Below are 21,570 nucleotides of genomic sequence, written 5' to 3'. Positions count from 1 at the left end.
CTAGCATAATCCATGTCTGTGCAAAATTCAGGATATGCCATTCATAATAGTGCTTTTACTATTTGCGTATTACTTTTCAGAAAACTCACGTCTGCGGGGGAGGAGCAGGGTGGACAGGCAGGGCTCGTGTAAGCCAGGTACGTCCTCATCCGTCCTAAGTGGACGTCAATGATAACTTCGGAAATTAAAACATAAAAATAGTAATACGCATTTATTCTTTATAAGTACGAAGGTAGATATAGAAGAAACTTCTAAAGATTTTAAAGTAGTTATTTCTGAAATAAAGTAGGACCGGAAGAGGGGATGAGTATGGTTCTCATTCTGTTTAATTTTCTAATTAGATTTCTGATTACTCAAATGTAAAAAAAAATCAAATGCAAAAATGCAATAAATGCAATATTAGGATGGATATAAAAATAAGAATAGGCTACATGTGACAAGAAGTGCCACATTAGTGAAGAAAGGATTCTGAGTGTTGGTGGCCAATACTGCTCTACATGACTGTGTCACCTATGCTATTTGGTGGCAGCCCTTGGTGGCTGTTGCAGCACACTGAGGACCCTTAATGTATTCGTCCATAAAATTATAGATAAATTTATTTCAAACAATAACATAGGCCTTATGCCTCCTAATGCAGAAAGCATGATTTCCATAAGGTCACGTTGCTTCCCTATATTTTCAATTCTGCTTTTCATGACGCCACTAAAAATAGTAAGCTCCTTATTCAAAATGCATCTCTCTAACTTCTCAGAGTTATGGCATCGCTGGCTGTGTTTATTAAGACTAAACATCATCACAGTTTCCTTTCTCTCTTGCCAAATACAGGATTACTCTAGGCGAGAACATCAGGCCTGTTCTGCATACGTCACACTGCTTTCCGATGTTTCATGTGTGAGTCTGAGGCCAACTCTGAGAATACAACGTCTGTCCATATGCATTCAAGGAAAACGTTCTCGTTTACTAGAAGGAGTTCATATGTTCTATTATTTTAAGCTGCAAAGTGTAGCATATTTTTATTGGCTCATTTTGAAAGTATGTTTATCCATTAATAAAAATTGCCAGCGATTCTGCAGTTTTCTTCAAATCACAAGGCATGAAGCTGAGTGATTTTCATTGTGCTTTAGTGTCTCACAAGGAAAGGCGCTCCAGTGAGCCTCAGGCGGATAGCAAGTGTTGACAGTTCCTTTGGACAAACTTCATTTGATTACAGTAGTTTTTTGTTCCTCCTAGATATTAAAATGAAGCAAGCTAAAGTTTCTAAGATTCACAGAAACTATCACAGAGAGCTTTTTTCCTTTTGAATATGTTAGTCAAAAACTGAGCTCAAAGCATAAACGGCTACTTTCAGCAAAGCTGCTCATATGTTAACCCAAAAGAAGTTGATCTGCCCTTGGAAAGGATGCTAGGAAACTGAATTAGAGGCAGAGTTTTTGGCCACCTTCTCACATGAGTTTCTTTAGAGCAGTGACAGAAATCAATGGGTTCCTTAAATAAAACACTCCAGGGACAGAAGAAATCAGAGCCTGGCTCCATTCCTAGAATTTGTGTTTTTGCTTGTATGATCATTCCTTAGCAAGTCCTTTCAAAGTCAAATCCCTTTTGCTACTTTTATAATCAAAAGGAATGAGAACCTAAACTCGGATATGAAATTCTGATGTTTAAAGTAATTCTCATCCTGGTGCTATCAAATCTTCATTCTCTGGACTCTGATCTATGACAGCCAAACTGCTGCCAAATTATCAAGAGCAGCAGTAAGCCACTCAACTTCTGAGCTGCTTCCAATCATTTGCTGTTTTCGTGCATGGGGAAGCATTTCTGCATGAGTTCCTTATAAACTATAAGGTCTTTTCATATTAATTCATTTATTCACACATCTAGAATTCATTCATTCATTCAGCAAAGCTTTATAAAGTACATAATATTCATCAATTAGCATTGCTAAGGGTTGAGGAGTGTGAGGTCTGCTTTATGTCTGGCTCTTTAGGTTGAACTTTTTTGAGTCATTAATGGTATATCCTAGTAATGTTTTCTAACTCCTATCCAGGTGCATGGGTATATTTTCCAAATGTTACCCAGCCCAAAATGGCTGCTAAGTAAAAGATTATGGTAGGTAAGAAAAAATACTGATGTTGATGATAACATCATAATAATAATAGCTAACATTTATTAAGTGGTTACAAAATGGTTATACCTGTTTCAGCTTCAGCTTTTCTTTTTTTTTTGTTTTGGTGAGGAAGACGCGCCCTGAGCCAACATCCATACCAATCTTCCTCTATTTTTCCAGTATGTGGGCTGCCAGCACAGCATGGCCACTGACAGAGTGGTATAGGTCTGCACCCAGGAACTGAACTCAGATTGCTGAAGTGGAGCACGCTGAACTTAATCATGAGGCCACCACGGCTGGGTCTTGTTTTAGCTTTTTTAATGCTCAATAAATCCAGTAAAGGCTCAGAAGTTATGGGACTCACTCCAGATTGCCCAGCCAGTGATGATGATAGAAAGCTGACTGTGCAACTGCTTTTCAGGACCACATTGTATGTGGCCACAAAAATAGTGACATCGTGCTAACAGTCTTGCTACTTCATGTTCCTGGACACGCTGATATCACAGTGTGAACTTGATCCGTTACTATGAAAAGTTGTGTACAGGTACTTATAATTTTAAAATGGTCAAGAGTAAAAGTAATACAAAATTTGTTGAGCACTTTCTGCATGCAAGGCACATTTCATGACACGCACAACCACCCTGGCAGTGGGTACTATAATTTCTTACATTCTACAAGTGAGGGAGGTAAGGTTCTGAGTTGTTCGGTGACTCGCAGGGTCTCACAATCAGGGGCAGTGTTAGGATTTGCTTCTAAGTTACTTGTTTTCAGAACCTGCTTTAACTGGTCAGAATTATCTTTCTCTAATACCGAGAAAAGTGAGACTAGCCATACCTTATCAAAATAGGCTGTGATGACAATTCTTGTTGTTGTTGAATTAAACTGTGTTGACTAGTGACAATTTTCATGTAATTAAAATACAGTGGAGTTCATTAAAATGGTTTTTTATTTTAAGGATTTAGTTGTTTCTTAACTATTACTTGAGGAAGACAAAAAAAATCTAATTTTCAATTCTAGCAGAAATATGCATAGTCTTACTCATAACTATTTTGTTATTGATAGTACTCCAATTAAGGCATTTATGGTATGCAGTGTTTCTCAAAATGTTTTCCTATGATTATTTGAACTCCCGAGTGTGACTGACGAGCAGTTGCAGGGGATATGGGGAGGCCACAGGGCAGGCGGCGGAGCCCCTACTCCCCCCACCCACCGCCACTGCTCCCAATCCAGGCTCAGCCAGGGGAGCCCCACCTTTAGTGATTTCATACCATAGCTACCCACAGAAGAGGCCATTTATAAAAGCTTTCTACTGAGTTGTAGAATAACTCTTCCAGTTCTTCATGGTGAGCACACAGTACAATTGAGTATATATTAAGGTGTTTAAGAAGCCTCATGATCATGTTTTGGAAATCATAACTTTTTTATTTTCTTACATCCACCCCATGCCATCTCTTTCTTACAGGATAAAAAGCACAAGGTGAGTTTCTTCCTGGCTTTGAGTCCAAAGAAGTCCTCGGGTCTACCCTCTCTGCGATCTGTGAGCAAAACCAGGGGACACAGGACTACCTCACACGAGGCCTAATGACATCAGCGTACATGGTCACCAGCACCACCTGTGCCTTGGCACTGTGATGAAATCACAGGGACAGAGGGAGAAACCCTCATGGACTGGAATCGATTTTCTGGTATTTCATCAGAATGGAGAATGGAAATGGAAATGAAGCTGGAGAAGACAAAATTGCATGTCTTGCATTCATGTTAGTGGCTGAGATTTCTATATGCTACATTTGGAAAAGATGCCTGGTGATGGGGGAGCAGTTGTTATGGGACAAGAAGGAAGTTTCACCAAATTCACAGTCCCCCATGGCATCCTCCTACCTCTGGTCCCAAGTTAGATTTCTTTTTTGTTTGATTATGCAGTCCCTCAGGAAAGGGGACACACACAGTGTTGTTAAGAATGATCCATGGACTGTGATTCAGTTCCACAGCCACCAGGTTTCCTGCTCCAGAAATGGCTGGAGAGATAGTGTGGGGTGTCCCAGGGCACCACTTGAACTGGAAAAATGCAAGATCAATCAGAAGAGCCCAGTCTGTGGCTGTAATTTGAATCTATTCTCCTGCTCGCATCCCAGTTCTTAAAGATCTCATCCCAGCTACTTCTTCCCTGGTCCTTCTGTCTCTAGGCCATTTCATCACACATGGCTATGGCTGAGGGTGAGAGCAACTGGGGAGGTTGTTATTCCTCATCATTTTATTTTAAAGACTCAGGCAGAAATATGTAGGTGTTATTTTTGCTTTTTCTTACCCAGGGAAAGTATTTTAAAAATTAAGATCATTCTTCTAGTCAGGTCATGCTGACAAGTAAAAATTTATCTTTAATTCATGAAGCATTTAATGATAATCCACTTTCTAAATCCTAAACATAATCACTGTTCTATTTACTCTTCAAAAAATTCAAAATAAACAGGCTAACAGTTTTCTCTCTTTCTTTCTCCAAAACTAGGATAAAAAATAAAAATAAAACATTACTCATTCTTTGTGATGATAATTTGGAAACTGTTGATTAGAGTTTTGAAATCCTTGAGGAAGTGTGTGTGTGTGTGTGTGTGTGTGCGCGTGTGTAGATAAGTGGTTCTCAATGACGGGGTGTGATTCTGCCCTCCCTTCTCCCTGGGAACATTTGACAAGGTCTGGAGACATTTTTGCCTCTCACAGCTGAGGGGAGGGACAGAGGCCAGGGATGCTGTTAAACATCCTACAATGCACAGGACAGCACCACACGACAAAGAATTATCCAGCCCAAAGTGTCAATAGTGCTGAAGATTGGAGGTTCCGGTATGGATAAGAGACAGGTTTTCCCAGGACAGAGATTAAATAGGGCGCCCAGTGAAGAGAAGACTTCCTGTTACCTGACACAAGCCAACATCCTTGTTTTGGGAACAGCCACTCCAGTACCTTCATTCAGTTAGACAAATACAGCATGAATCATGTGTACGGTGCTGACAGGGGTTTGGAGCAGCCCAGGGCCAACCCTCGCAGGGCACGGGTGAACATTTATTCTTTCTCTGGTAATGGGGAAGGGACCCTATTGCTGTTCTCCACCTGCTGAGGGAGCAGACTACTGACCCCCTTTGTCCCTTATGGCCTCAGGGCACTTGACCAACTGGAGGGCTTGGAGATCCTCAGGGAGGAAATACCGCACTTTCTGCTTTGAAGGCTCCATTGATTGAAGGCAAAGTATTTCTTAGTGTTGCCTTTGATTCTTGCTCTGTTTTTTATTTTAAAAATTTTTTGTGTCAGGAGCTAATACACAGATGATTATCATCACATTAGTGCAGTGGATCCTTATTAATAAATTTTCTCTTAATTGTTCTTACAACAATGGAGCAAGAGGTTAATTATTATGAACATAGTATCTGTGTTCTCCTTGTGTTACTACTTGGTTTAATATTCCTGTCACCTGACAAGTGGATCTGAGAGTAGCCATTACTTTCATTTGTAGTGTAGATTTTTCTTCAGAATATTAATGTGCATAATAAACAGCTCATTTTACATTTGGATAGAATAGATAACATTTTATAATTATCTTCTAAAGTATAATACTTTACTACTAGAACGATAGGCGTATAAAGTACTTTCTTTTCTTTCATTCTTTTTTTTTGATAATTTGGTTCTGACAATGTTGGACGCCTGTTTTGCAAACATTTTATTCATTCATTCATTCAACCAATCAATTATTCAATAAACATATTCATTATTCTGCAAAGCAATTTGTTAGGTCCTGAGAATATAAAAATTAATAAGCAAAGTTTTCACCCTCAAAGTGCTCAGCTTTGAATTTTAGAATATTTCTGCTGGACTAATCATTATTGATATGAAGCTTGATTGGAAAGGAAGCCAATCCAATTGTATAACCAATTTCATTTCAAGTAGGTTGTCACATACTATACATATCAATTTGAAGCCATCCAATCCAGAACATTCCGCAATTTCATTCCATAGTGCAAAATCAATGTCCATTCCAAATTCAGACAGCTAAACATTTTAACTATAAGTTAAAATGCTATGTATATATATATGTATCGCAAAATTATTTCTAATTAGTCTTAAATGCTGACAGAAATGTAGGAGGGAGCATTTCCTAACATAACAGAATTGCCATGCCTCTTGGGTGATATGGTAATCCCAACAGAGGAACTGGCTGTCTTTAACAGACGTGCCAAGAAACCAAATTCTCTAGAGCCCCCAGTGAGCTCACCAATGGCAAGATCTGTGTAATTCTCAATGGCTTGTGTTACTTATGTTACTTTCAAATATACTTAACATGAACATAATCACTTTTGATTATTTTAAACGCTGTAATTTTATGGAAGAAACCGTTTATTTTAGTACTTGGCCTTTCATTCTGCATTCCCTTTAAATGCTATCTTAAAATTTTTCAACCATTTGAATAAAATTAAGTTTCTATTTTAGTGAGAGTTCTTCAATAATTAACACACACTTTAACTGTAAAATATTACAGAATAAAGCTTGATTCAAAGTTAAGACAAGTTAATGATTCCATCTATTTAAAATAACCACAGAAATAATGATAATTCAGCTAAATCAACTTCGTTTCCATATTTTTGGCAGTTTAACACTAAATCATATATGCACATAGATACAAGCACATCCAGTAAACTTCATAGACATCTGTTACAAAGTTGAAAAACAGGAAATGTTTTAGGATATTTGGGGCAAAAATAGGACTCATTAAAAATATTGATGATATAATGATTGACATTTTATTAAATGTCTATAATGCATCAGATTGTTACCCACATTAGTGTAAACAAGCAAACAACGTCACGTAACCCTAGAGACAAAATTTAAGACTGAGTCTATGTGGCTGGAGAGCCCAGAGGTCCTACCCAGCTAGGACTTCTATTTCTATGGCAGCTTCAAACTACTTCTGCTTTATTTCACTTTAAATCCTACTTCTTCCTAAGACAACAGACACAGCTCCCTCTACAATTTCCTTCCTTCCCTTGGGAATTTTCTCTGGTCTTCAACACCTGGCAACCTTTGAGATCTGACATCAAGTTTCATTCCCGCCTCTCATTCATTATTTAATAGTTACTTATTAATTGACTACTTACATTCCAGTTACTGTGCTAGGTGCCAAGGATGTGTTCAACAGGGAACAAGATGGACAAGTCCCTGAGCTTATGAAGCTTACAGGCTAGTTAGGAATATAGAAAATCAAAGACTAAAACGAGTAACCATACAACAAAAATAGGTGCAGTGACAGATAATACTTGGGTGAGAAAACTTGAGACAGTTTAGGAGGGTTTACCTGAAGAGATGACTTTTAATCTGACACTTGAGAAATGAGAAGGAGGATGTGTGGGAGGAGCAAGGTGAGGTTAAGCGGGGTGGGGGGGTGGGGGGAGGGTGGTGACTAAGAGGGCACACTGTTCCAGTTAGAAGGAATGGTAAGACTAAAGGTCATGAAGTAGAAAAGCTTTTTAGAGAGTTCCAGGAGTGATAGGACTCAAAGAGAATGGAACACTGAGAGGGGAAAAAGGCAGGGGTTAGGTGAGGTTGAGGAAAATAAGCAGGAGCCCAGTTGTGCAGGGTCTTGTTGGCAGTGGCAGACGGTCTGTGTTTTATTCTCAGTGTAAAGCTAAGCCACTGAAGAACCTTCAAACAGAGAGGTGACTTGAGGCAGTATACTTTAAGTCACCCTGGCCAAAGTGTGAAGAATGTACAGAAGCAGGCATTGGAGCAGTGCAATAGTCCAGATAAAAAAATGATGGAGACTTGGACCAAGATCGTTTCAGAGTAGACAGACAGAAATGGGCAGATATAAGATGACATTTCGGAAAGGAGTGATAGGGCTTGGAGGTGAAGAATAAAGCAATGGGAGTTGAAGATGACAAAGGTAGATGGCAGTTATTTTGCTGAGCTAGGAAAGACCATGGGGAAATGTGTATGTGGGAGGGGCATGGAGCAGTGAGGTGGGTTGGTAGGGGTAGGGGACAAGGAATTTTATTTTGGACATGTTAAGTTTAAGATACGGATGAGGTTTACAAGAGAAGATGTTAGGTAGGTGTTTGGACATATGTCTGGACTTCAGAAGAAAATTCAAGCTGGAACAGATCTAAGAAAAGAAAGAAAAGTTGGCCACTGAGATAGAAGACATGCCAAAAATTTACTCTTTTTGAAGTAGAAAGAGAAAATGATTTCAAGAAGACAATACTTTCACCAAAATGCTTAGTACAATGAAGACAGAAAAGTATCTATTGACTTTCTCAATGTGAAGGTCATACAGGGTGACCATTGTCTTGCTTTGCATGAATAGTACCCGTTTATGTGTACTGTCCTGGAGTAATAATTAACAACACCCTTTTTCACTCTGAAAAGACTATAAGTTAACATGATAAAACTCCCTAGTTACAGATAATATTAACAAAAGCTGTGTCAGTTATGGGACCATGAAAGCCAGCCCGGATTGGATTGAAGAGTAAATAGCAGGTAACAAAGTTGAAATCCCAAACTTTTGAGATGTTTGGCTTTGGAGAGGAGCAGAATAAAATAAATACAAGATCTAGAATGGTGTTGTGTTGCAGCAGGGTATCCTAAAGCCCTCTTTTATTTTGGGGGGAATGGTCCAGCAGAGGGAGAAAGATGGATAATGCAAGAAAGAAAGGTAAAAGAGAGAAGGGTACGAATGGAGGAGTTGGCCTTAGACAGAGTGGGTCAAGTCACCTAAATAACAAGAGGGCTACACTACTTCTCTTGAACTGGTTCCCTTGGAGTTAGCACGCTCTCTCACAAACTTCCTCAATTCTCCTATAAGCACCAGATCATGCCGGGGCTATCCATAGTTAACAAATGGAAGTCTCCAGCTATGCTGAACTCTTTTGGCTTTCTAGGATTTACTTATTTGTTTTTGACAGTTAGAGAACCACTATCCCTAATTCGCTCTAATTTGGTCAATTATATAAGAGGAAACATTTTACACAATATCATTGCACTGTTTCAAACATCATTTATTAAAGTCTTGCAAAAGTTTAATCTTTTTCTAAAAAAAACCAAATCTTTTTTTAACTTAAATTTGTGTTTCTTCACAGGAGCATGATAATTAGTCGTTAATGATTTGCTCCCGTAGAAATAAACACGTCAAACAGGATTATTGAGGAATTAACATTTCAATGGTTCCTAAAATTATTCTGCTACCAAATCTATGGAAGCAGCCTTAATGTATTCATTTCTAATGACATGTGGTGATCAATGAGGCTTTAACAATTAAAGCAACCTGGAAGGTCACACAGAGAGTAAGCCAAGCCAGCAGATAACTGACACCTTCAGAGACTGTCGACGTGGGGAGAGATTCCTGTGTACAGTCTAAAGGACATATGTACCACGTCATGCCGTGTGGCCTCCAGTAAATGAACCGTGAAGACCCTTTTGATGGTGTGCCATGCTTCCCTGTCAGAGTGCTTTGAAACTTTAGTTTACTGTTGTTGTATCGATTTAACTTGAAGCTTGCCATCTTTAATATCTTCTGGTTATCAAAAAGACCATACTAGAAAAAGATATTTGGCTATCCTTTTAAAGAAAGTTCGAAGTCATCGGCAAAATGTTACATATTTTAAAACTGATCATCCACAACTCTAGAAAGCAAATATAGAATTGGCTTTTGAGTCTGAATTCATCCCAAAGAACACACAATGAGAATCTACATTAAAGCAACGTATTAGTTGTTCTTCGGAATTCCATTCTACAAAATCACTTCCTATTAGGAGAAGCAACTTTAGAAATAGTACTTAATGGAATAAGATAAGTCATTTTCAACTGATGAACGGAACCCAAAAATATCTGTGAGAGGAGTTGAATTGTGTTAATTTTCAGAAATAATAATGATGATTATTTTAAATATGTTTCTCAAAAGTGAGTACACCTCTCACCACACAATTGACTCTCAACGTTTGACTTCCCTGATATTTATTGGTTTATCAAGTTACTGACACTTTGGTGGTCTACTTCAAAAATAGAAATAAAAAATGTGGTAAAGATTTAAACTCAGAATATCATGTATCTGGCAGTTCAAAATGCACCCAACTGAGTCATACTACTTTAAGTTCATGAGAAGTAAAATTTATCGTTCAGCAACTGTCTCAACGTTGCAAGATTCTCTTAATAAAATAACACTAATCTTAGATTATTTTTACATTTGCACTTAAATATTTAACAGAATGTTTTTGCAAAATCATGACTGGAATAACCTTGTTTATTCTATTTTGGCAAGATCTTTCTTTAGTCTCTGTTTTCTTATATGTAATATTAAAATTATGAACTATCCATTTTGAGTTTGTTTTCGATATGTCTATATTGGCACAAGAGACAGAATTCACCTTTTGGCAAAGTTAAGAGGAAAATGAGGCAAGCCAGAAAAACAGGGTTGGAGTCAAGCTGTATATTAAACTGATTCAAGTAGTCAGAATTTTTTAGTCAGAATTTTTAATCCTAATTCATTTATATTAGAGTCTCTCTCCTATCGGGGAGAGCACAAATCAGCCTCTGAAAGAAGGTGGGTTTCAGGTCAAATAAAAGAACATGGGTAACCAATGGCTACCTGTTGAAATCTATGCACATGCTCTCCCCCCTTTGTTTCCATCAGTAGTTGGGCCTCTAAAGGACATGCATCTGGGTGGCTCCATGGTTGTCACCAAATCATCCTGATTTGTCTTTTACTTCATACTTCCAAAGATCACACATTTGGAAGAAAGAGGCCAACTCGACTTTATGATCTTGTCTATGTCTAGCCTATAATATCTTGTCTAAAAAAGTGTGCAGAAAATATATTTTGAAATTATTTTTTTTTGCTGAAAGAGGAGGACTCAGGCTTTTATCTTTTGTGCACGTGGAGTTTTTATATCTCAGATGTGTGGTAAAACACCTGGATGTAAGAGCTTCCCCATAAACACATGTGCACACAGCCACCCTATGCTGCTTGGGGCCATGTCTGCACCTTCTGCTGAGGAGCCCACCTAAAATACTCCAAAATCTGTGAAGGTTCTGGTGACCTCCAGGCTGAGCATCAGCTGCAGAGCTTCAGACTTAATATCCATACATTAATGACTAATGCCTTATTTAGGGGAAAAACAAACAAACACAAACTCTGATGTTTAATGCATATATTAAATACAGCTAAAACTCGTTCTGTGTTCCTCTGCTTTGACTAACAGTATGAAAAATAGCAGGAACTTTTTCTGTGATTAATTTCAGTAATTTTGTGATGGGTAATATATTTTCAGATGTTCAAGTAAACTGATGGGAAATGTCCTAGTTTAAAAGTAGAATTATTTTACCTTGTGCTTTAAAATAGTTTCTAAAAGGTAATTGGTAATCAATTTATCAGAGTATTTGTATAATTTTAGTTAAAAATTATAACTTCAAAAATGCTTAATTCCTACTTGGATTAACTGGTCTATGTAGATTATACCTTAAAATTATCTTTTCTAAAGTTAAATGGCAAATTTTGCTCCTATTCACTATATTTTGTGTTGAATGAATACATACCATTGGGAAAATAAAAGAAAAGTAGGTTTATGTTAGAGAGACATTTTGCTGGGTCTATAAATATTGGTTTAGAATCAAAATCGATGTTCATTCTTTATTTTGTTCAAGTTGAAGGAAAATCATTATTCCATTGGCATGTTTTTCTTGACACTACTCACAGTGGTTAATGAAAAGATTAATGAAATAATGTACACATTTCATTAGAGAAAAAAATCTTTATTTTTTGGAAAGTGGTTAAATGGTTTATATCTTTCCTTTTCTGCCTCACTGATTTTCCCTCATTCTGAGCCAAAGCCTTCATGCTCCAGTTGACACACGTCAAGTCCTTGGCTTTATTATTAATATCTTCAAAAGAAGTGCAAAAGTGATGCTTACTATGGTAACAATATTCTAATTATCTTTGTTTATACATATATAACAATGTCCTCATTTATATAAACACACACATATATAAAATAAGATATTTCTTCCAGACTGCTCTATGTTTTGAATGCACAATGTGCTGCATTTTAATAATATTTTCTACCATTCAAACAGATAAGTTCAAGGTTTATGGTGTGAAGATGAAATAATTCATCATTCCTAGGTATTGTGCACCCACACTTCAGGTGAGGTAGTTATATGTCGGGATAATTTAAGTCATAGAAAGACAGTGGAATGAAGAAATTATTTATAATAGTTAATCTGACATTGTACACATTTTCAAGCAAGTTATAATTACTCAATAAGTATACAGTATATATATTTATTTCTATTTTCTTCTTATAAGCAGTCCAGTAGTTGACTCAGAGCCAAGGTTAAAAGAAATATAAGTACTGTGGTTCAAATTAAATGTCTAAGTGTTATAAACTTTGTTGACTGATTATTTTTTGTCTTTGTCTCTAAAGGTAGACAGTTATCTACTTTCTCTTGTAGAATATTTCTCATCCTGTCTATTCCACATTGTTTTAGTTGATTTTTCTTCTTCCTGGGTGCAAAGCTAGAAAACCTTTCCCAGCTCCCTTTGCCATTAGATGTGTCCACATGACTAAGTTCTAGCCAATGGAATCCCAACAGAAGTGAGATGTGCCACTTCTAGGCCTGCTCCCATTAAACTAGCCACCCATTCTCTGCCATGCTGACTGGAGGAGACATGCTTTTAGTCAAAAACACGTGGCACATTTAAACTAACGTAACTTGAATAAGGTTGAATAAATGAACTCTTTACAAAGATGTTGTCAGGGAGTAGGAAAGCCACATGGGATAGTATAGTATTCCAGGATCACAACATAGTTACCCTGATACCACTTCTATATCTAAAGGCTACCAAGACAAAAGGAGTTACCAGAACTTGGAGGAGAGGGTCATCTGCTAGGAGCCAAGAGCTTCACTAGAGGGACTGAGCCAGCCCTCGGGACACCACACAAGGCCAAGGGAATATACATCCTGAAATCACCTGCTTGCCTATAGAAATTCCTGCCAGTGTTCGCCATTGACTGAACCCCACAGAAGACAGGGGAGCCTGTATTAGTTAGCTAGGGCTTCCTCAACAAAGTCCCACAAACTAGGTGGCTTAAATAAATGAAATTTATTGTCTCACAATTTTGCAGGCTAGAAGTCCACAATCAAGGTATTGCAGGGTTGGTTCCCACTGAGCACTGCGAGGGAAGAACCTGTTTCTGGTCTGCTGGTCTATCTCCTTGGCTTGTACATGGCCATCTTCTCCTTGTGTCTTAAATTTTCTTCCCTCTATGTGTGTCTCTCTCTGTGTCCTAATTTCCCCTTTTTATGAGGATACTGGTTGTATTAGATTAGGGCACACCCTAATGACCTTAGTTTAACTTGATTACCTCTTTACAGACTCTATCACCAAAGAAGGTCATATTCTGAGATATTGGAAGTTAGGAATTCAAAACATAAATTTTGTAAGGACACAATTCAACTCATAACAGAGTCCATTAATGTAATCTACACAGGTTGATTTCAAAGGACAGATCAGGGAGGAAGAGATTATAGAGCGGATCTGGAGAGATGCAGAAATTTAGAGTCTATTGTGTGCTGTAGCTTAGCATACCCTACTAAAGAAAAGTGAATACTTCTTTGGTCATATTATCTGCTCCCTTACTTGAGAATTCTCCAGTAGGTCCCTACTACATATGATGTAGTTCACAGTTCTTACTGTGACATTCACTGACCTACACAACCTGACTGCCACTGCATTTACAGACCTTATTCTCACTCTTTCCTATCTAATGGTCTCAAATTTCCTTCTTCTTCTCCTTTGATACGGTTACTTTAAAAAACATCTCCTATCATCATCTAACAGACATAATGTTGTGTGCTGCAGGTTTCATATCCTGTTCTGGATCACTTGAGAAAATATTTGTTAATGTGTGGATTTCGTTGGTTTATGTCAGTCTTCTTTAGTCTCATTCAATGTTCATACAACCACTATACTCTTTTTCAAAACTCAGCATAATTTATTGCACGTCCACATGATTATCCATAAACAGTAACTGGTACATTTTCTCTCAGGGGTAACTGAAGATGTTCTCATGGGTTCCAGTTTATCTGGTTCTATACTGCTCTTAGCATAGGAGCCGCATACCCCCAGTCAAAGAGCCAAACCAACAAACTCTCCATGAGACAGCTCTAGGAGAGCTGATGGAGTTTACGCAATTTACTGACAAGTCTGGCTGTACACCAAGAGCTCAAGACTAAGACAGCAAATGAACAGTTGTATCAATGCAGGGATGTATTTTTAACTGGTTGGCACTTAAAAACACTTTAAAGTCCCATAGTTGAGGAGGTCAGAAGAGCCTGATTTACTTCTGCCTTTGAATTCGAAACACCACCTCTCTTCAAGAACTAAGTTAGATGTCAATTAGGACTCTAAATGGGTAAAAAACATCCCATAATACATATGTGTATATATACTAAATGTAAACTCGATTATTATAATACAATGTATGAATATATAATTAAATAATTACATATTATATATGATAAGATAATATAATGTATGTAATGATGTTTATAATAATACAAATAACATGTGGTATATTAACAACATAATTAACGTAAAACAAATGCATGATTATTATAAATATACCAACAGACATGGAGGAAGTGCAGCATCACACTCTCAGATTCGTTTTTTCCAGAGAACACAGGCGCTACTCTCTTAAGTTTTCTCAGCATCTCATGCTTCAACACCCCCATGGCGCTCAAGAGCGGGTGGAGAAACACATAATTACTTGCGTTTGTTTTTCCTCTTGACTTACAATATGCTGTTGTTCAGCAGCCTAACATCGCTGAAAATTGGAAAATACATTCCTTCCCTTTCATTAAAAGATGAGCAACAGCCATAGCTAATTTCTCACTAAAACAGTCTTGAGTATGTGTGCGTTGAGGATCTTCATTATGCCAGCATGTATTTCACCTGACTTCAGCACTCCATATTCTCCTTCCTGCTTTTGTGAAGTTAAGCAATCACACATTTCTTTTTTAAAAGGGCCATGCTGCTCTGCAGAACGTCTTGTCTTTCCTTGTTCTAAGAGATAATGAGCTCGGCAACTTTTTCACGGGGCATATTTGTCTCGCTCTTTCTGAGAGAGCCCTTCATCATGGGCTGAGCACAACCTTGGGGCTCTTTTTCCTCACAGTTCCCTAAGAGCATGTGAGGAAGGATGCTTCTCTGATATTCATATTCAAGGGGAATGTCATCGCTCAACAGAAACGAGATGAAAAAGTGTAGCGTTGGGAGTGAAATGTGTGCACACCATTTACCTTGACTTTACAGAGGATGTTAATGGTCAAAAAAATTATGGCCACAGAATTCGTGAATTGAGTTAAAGGGGTTTTTTTCCCCTTTCTGCTTCTAGGAGTATATATTAAAGGTGTAGAACACTAAAATTAACGGAACCCTACTCTTGGTCTTTATGGATGATAATCATGGAAAAAATCATATTTCTATAAATTTCCCATTACTGCAAACAAATCAAGGCCTTGTGAGGAAATATTTCTGAATTTAGATAATTTAGACCAGATATAGACAGGTTATCAACTACTTTTTGACAAAAATAAAAAGTAACAGGCGCCGGTCCTGTGGCTGAGTGGTTAAGTTCGCGCACTTCCCTATGGCGGCCTGGGGTTTCCAAGTCCAGATCCTGAGCGCGGACATGGTACCACTCATCAGGCCACGTTGAGGCGGCATCCCACAAACCACAACTAGAAGGGCCCACAACTAAAATATACAACTATATACTGGGGGGATTTGGGGAGAAAGAGCAGAAAAAAAAAGAAGATTGGCAACAGTTGTTAGCTCAGGTGCCAATCTTTTAGAAAAAAATGAATAAATAAATAAATAAGCAACAGTGTATGTAAATTTCAAAAAAAAATAGACACATAAAGTAAAGGAAGGTGATTTTTTGTTGTTAAATATCCTTAAAAGTGACATGTGATGAAGATAGTGAAAAGAAGGTATTCTTGGGATTTTTAAATGTTTTACATTTAACAATTCCTTTAAATAACACTTTAAATCGTATGCTGTCCCTTTGAAAACAGACTGGATGTGTTATTGTAGAAAAACTCATCAGGTGAGAGGCAGCAGATCTAGGTTCGAATCTCGCCCTCCCGCTGACGAGCAATGTGATCTTCAGAAGGATGCCTCCCTTCTCTGAGCCTCTGCTTTCAAACGTGAAAAACGAGTGTTACGGACTGAATTAGGCGCCCCCCAAATTCGTATGTTGAAGTCCTAACCCTCAACACCTCAGAACGTGACTGTTTGAAGACAGGGTCCTTAAAGAGGTAGGTAGTTAAAATGAGATCATTCGGGGTCTGTAATCCAGCGTGACTGATGTCCTTATAAGAGGAGGAAATTAGGACAGAGATACACCCAGAGGGATATGATGTGAACACAGCCCTCTACAAGCCAAGGAGCGAGCCATCAGAAGAAACCAACCGTGCCCACCCCTTGATCTCAGACTTCCAGCCTCCAGAATTGTGAGAACGTAAATTTCTGCTGCTTAAGGCGCCTAGCCTGTGGTACTGTGTTATGGCAGCCCAACCACATCAATATGATGGGTATTATGCACTTCCTGCTGATTAGATACAGTTATGTGTCTGTGTAGCATCTAATACATGGTTGTCATTGAATGCTAGTTAGTATTGTTCCTGCTGTTGTTAATTTTTTTACTAAGGATGTCATTTATAATTCATATCTTTATCTGATCTTGAACCTACAGCAGTTCTTTTAGGGTACGAGAAAATCAGAGACCAAATTACATCAAGCTTCTACAGCATAGGTCATAGGGCCCATGACTTAACACTTTTTCATGGTTTTCAAGTAAGAGTAGCCTTGGAACTTTGCCATTTTCTAACTGTAATTTTTTGTATTTAATCTCTCTCTCAGTTTTGCATCTGGAAAATGCAGGCAATAATTAGATTTGTTCTTAAAAACAAATAAATTCATATATGTAGTAGTGTTACTACTCAACACAAAATTGGTGTTTAATAAGCTGTAACTATGACTACGTGTTCTCATTTACTTTTTAACCCTTTGTCAACATGCCCCAGGCAAGAACAGCTTCCTCCGGGGTCCCCTCTGTCTCCCCCCTCACCTCCTGCGTCTGTCTTTTTTTTCCTGAGGGGCCAAAATACGTCTTGTATGACATAGTTCTCACCGCTGCCCCAGTGCTTGTACACACGCCTTCCTTCCCTGGGTGCAGTCTCTGCCCAGAGAAATGATCACCTTGCTGGGGTGGCATTTCCCAAAGTGCATTGCTCTGAAACTGGTTATTCGAGTTAAAATCCTAAAGAAAAATGTTAACAGGTTCTGTGTCTTGAGTTAAGAAAGAAAGTGAGCCTGTATTAAACAGGGTCTCAGAGGTCTTAAAATGCTTGTGTCCACTCTTAGTAGTCACGGGAGGTATATGGGACAAAGCCTTTCCTCAATATGTTGATAACAGACCATTTTTTGGTCAATTCTCTGTAAGAATCTCTATTCCAGGCGACAGGATTTGGATCTTTCTAGCCTAAGGAGGGTAGAATTTCCTTAAAACCTGTCTTTTAATTTCTTTCCCACTCTCTGTTTTGGCCTCTTTCCTTTCTTCTTTATTGTCTTTAAATAGATAATTATTTTTACTAAATAATAATCTATTGCCATAACTAAATAATTTCCTTTGGTCTACGTACTAGATAAAGATGGTGGTGTGTGTTTTAAAGCACCACTTTAATTAAAAAAAAGTGGAGAGAGGTAAACACATAATAAAAAGGCATTAAATCTATATTAAAAATTAGACCATACTAAAAGCCAAATAAGGCAGATTAAGGGAAAATATCATCTCGACTTATCGGATTGGCAAAATTATACCTGAGGTTGGTGTGAGTTTGGAGGCGGAGTCAACTTCAAACACAGCTTTAGGAAATATGGTAATATATGGTAAATATTCTATCTTCATGGTGGTGTAATGGATCATTTTAATTGTCTTCTTTATGTTTTTCTGGATGTTCCAAATTTTCTACAGTGAATATATTTTACTTTGCTTATCAAAAGAAATACCAACTTATTTGGTTTTTACGACTCCTCCTAATGAAGGATAGTGCTTTGGAAATCTGCTTGTGTAAGTTCATTGACAATATAACCCTTACAACATTCTTTCCCCAGTACGATTTTTAGGACATGTAGAAAAGACAGAATGGTTTGATAAACTTTAATCCACGCACAAGTGCATGTGAATACCAGTTGGGATAACCTCTGCTTTAAAATGGCAAAAACAATATCCAGAGGAACAGTCTTGGCCATTTATAAGAGTGAGTGGAAAAGAAAATAAGTATATCTTACCTGATAAGCAGTGCATACTTTTGTCCATCATCCACTTTAATAGTAGTGTTAATGCTTTTCAATTTTGCTTCGCCAGCACAGAAAAAGTGGTACTATGAAAAAAAAAATTTTTCCTCAGTTTTTCACTTTGAAATTAACATCTTATTTTTGCATTGCACTTTACAATTTTCTAATAATTTTTTATTGTGTTGGAGAGACAAGAAGTCTAAAACTTAAAGAGAAGTGACAGCTCACGGTATAGAACTAATAAGACCTGGAATTAAAACACACAAATGTGTAAGTATTAGATATATACACACACACCATGCTTGTGTACATACATACACACACACACACAACACACACACTTCTGGTTTATTTTCCTGTATTCTGGGGAACCTGGCTGAGAAAGGCAGCTCCTTCTGCTAGTAGGGAGTGAGTTTTATTGGCAATTTTCCTTAGATACTAGCAACTGAGCAATGCAAAGACCAGTGACTACAATCTAGAGTGTGATGTGAATGTCACAGGAAGGGAAACTTACAGATTATGAAGGTCAAGCATTCTTTCTAAGCTTCCTGAAGTTTGAGGAGGCTTATGGCGGGACTATTGCTTATTGGGCCAATTCAGTTATGGTTTTAAAAGGGTGAAATCATGTCTACAGTAGGTATGCTTGCCCAGACATCCCTGGGAATTCCACGAGTGGGCTGCAGTGGTCTGTTTATCTTCTTAACAGCATGTGCCTGAATGTACATTGGTTATATTGTGGCTATTCTTTCCCAGAAAGGAGATTTATAGTCCTTATCTTATCTACAAAAGATTTGTAACCCACATATAAGTTAAGGAAAAACAGTTGCATAGTATTTCATAGCTCCTATGCATCCAGCTGGGCTAAATTGATATATCTAAATCTTCCCTCATGTAGTCCAAATAACAAATACAGGTAAATATAATGCTATATATTTTAATTTTCTAAAATATTTGGCCATGGCAAAAGGTTCCTTTCTTTTATAAAATTATTTATAGCAGGTTCACTTTCAGAAATATGTTAAACAGCACTGAGATTTCAAAAACAAATACACCTACATGCACTTTGCCAGGACACTGGTTCCTAACACTTGGTATACATTCTTCCCAAGCCACGTGCAACTACGTGAAAGGCAGGGATTGCTTTTTGAATTTTTACGCTGTGTGCAATACGCAAAAAAGTTGACCAGAGGGTAAATTTAATATTTTTGATAGCATGGATAATAAATTAGCTGTTTCTTATGTATAACACTCAGAAGTCTATGTCGGTAGTTAAGACAGATAGCTATTTAAGCTTAAATGATAATGTCCTGACCAACAATGTGTGTTTCTGTGTGTGTAGGGGGGAGATAGTCTCCTTAATTTGTTCAAATATACCAGAAAATTATTTTTCAGGTAATACTAAGTCTTGTTAATTCCTATTATCTTCAGGGATGTCAAGATTAAACATATATAAAATATTTAATGGACAGTTCTCTTAACTTTCCTTGAATTTTTTCTTTTGTTATAAATAACTCCTTTATGATATGTCTACAAACAATAGCTACTCCTATTGAGTGATTACCCTATATCATGGATTTTGAAAGCATTTTACAAGTGTCAACTAATTGCTGCCTTAGAAAACAAAACAAAAAACACACAAAAATCCACAAAGTAGGTACTATCCTTTTCTTAACTTCATTATTCAGAGGTCAAAACTGAGGTGAAGTGATTTTTTTGCCACGTGGCCCAGTGATTTGTGATACAGCTAATAAGTGGGGGTCTGATACTTGAGTCCCAATAGTGGATGTATCTGCTTACCTCCTTGTTATTAGAAAGAGCCAACAAAATATTTTTAAAAATTAAGTTTGATATATTAAACATTAAAACTAAAATTTGCTAAAAAATATTTGACTAACAATTCTGCATTTCTAGAATTTGAATACGTCTTAAATTACGACACTGTAAAATTTCAACCATAAGTACGTACTTTTGTGAAAATTGCAATGTAAATGCATTCCTGATATGATTATACTTTTAAAATAGATGAGGAAATGGGAGCATAGCCTTGCAAATCTTCATGGGAGAAGGAAAATCTTGAAATCATGAAAATTGACTAACACTGAAATTTCACTTAAATCATTACCAGGAAGCAGTAATCTGAGTTTGGAAAGAACATGGATTTTAGATTTACACAAAAGGGTAACATTCCTGGTCCATCATCCTTAAAAGGGTTCGAAGAGCATGTGTAGGACAAAACTCTGACAGCCTCAGTTTGTCTGCAGGATCTTTGTGAGATGCAGAGAGAAAACACCTGACCCTCACATTTGAGGAATATGTCCCCGGCATTCTTCTATGTGTCTCTATGCCTTTACTTATTTACTCATTGTGTTACATTTACTTCACAATGTTTATTCATTTACTAATTTAAACCTCACTATTTTTATTACCCTCACTCTACAAGTGAGTAAATTTAAGCACAAAGTTCTTAAGTGACTTGCAAGGTCTCAAAGCTTCTAAGTGGCAGAGCTGGGATTCAACTCTGATGGTCTAGCTCCAGAGTCCGTGAGCTTAATAAGTTTTCTTAAGATGGAGCCTGACACATAATTGCAATTCAATAAACAACAGTAGTTATCATTATAGACATATCAATATACATCCTTTCTTTGTCATAAATCCTAAAGGAAAGAAGTTCTACACCTCTTTGCACCCATTACAGTTTTATAATTCCTAAATGTCTTGGTTCAACCTATCACGAATTTATTTTTATCCATTTGAAAGTGAAAGGAGTCTCTGTCATCCATTATTTCATAAATATTTTCACCCAGAATTCCTACAGGTCTCTGGCCATTCCTCACAATGTCTCCGCTTGGAGCTGTCCACAGAGGGGAAGGAGCCAGCTGAGTCAAGACCCTGCGTTCTGGCAGCTGAGTCCGCAGCAGACAAACGTGCCAGGGGAAGTACGCTGCCCATGACCAATGCTCAGTATTACATGCGTGTTATACTATCTTACATTTGGTCTCTATATTTTTTCTGCTTACTATAAGATTAATGGAAATTTCTAATCTCACTGAGGAAAATGCTGTAGAGCAGG

At 37.5% G+C, this 21,570-nt stretch overlaps 1 protein-coding gene across 1 annotated transcript in view; it reads right to left on the bottom strand.

Annotated features, from left to right (window-relative positions):
- The window catches only part of EYS (eyes shut homolog), a 1,407,877-nt gene that overhangs the window by 529,060 nt on the left and 857,247 nt on the right, over window positions 1-21,570 (bottom strand). Inside the window, 1 exon segment of the mRNA XM_046639782.1 lies at window positions 18,495-18,586. Within this exon segment, the coding sequence (XP_046495738.1) occupies window positions 18,495-18,586 (92 nt within the window).

This window comes from Equus quagga, chromosome 15 (genome assembly GCF_021613505.1).
Source record: "Equus quagga isolate Etosha38 chromosome 15, UCLA_HA_Equagga_1.0, whole genome shotgun sequence".
Lineage (NCBI taxonomy): Eukaryota > Metazoa > Chordata > Mammalia > Perissodactyla > Equidae > Equus > Equus quagga.
The sequence above is the reverse complement of the archived record's forward strand: the minus strand, read 5'-3'. Positions and strand labels throughout refer to the sequence as shown.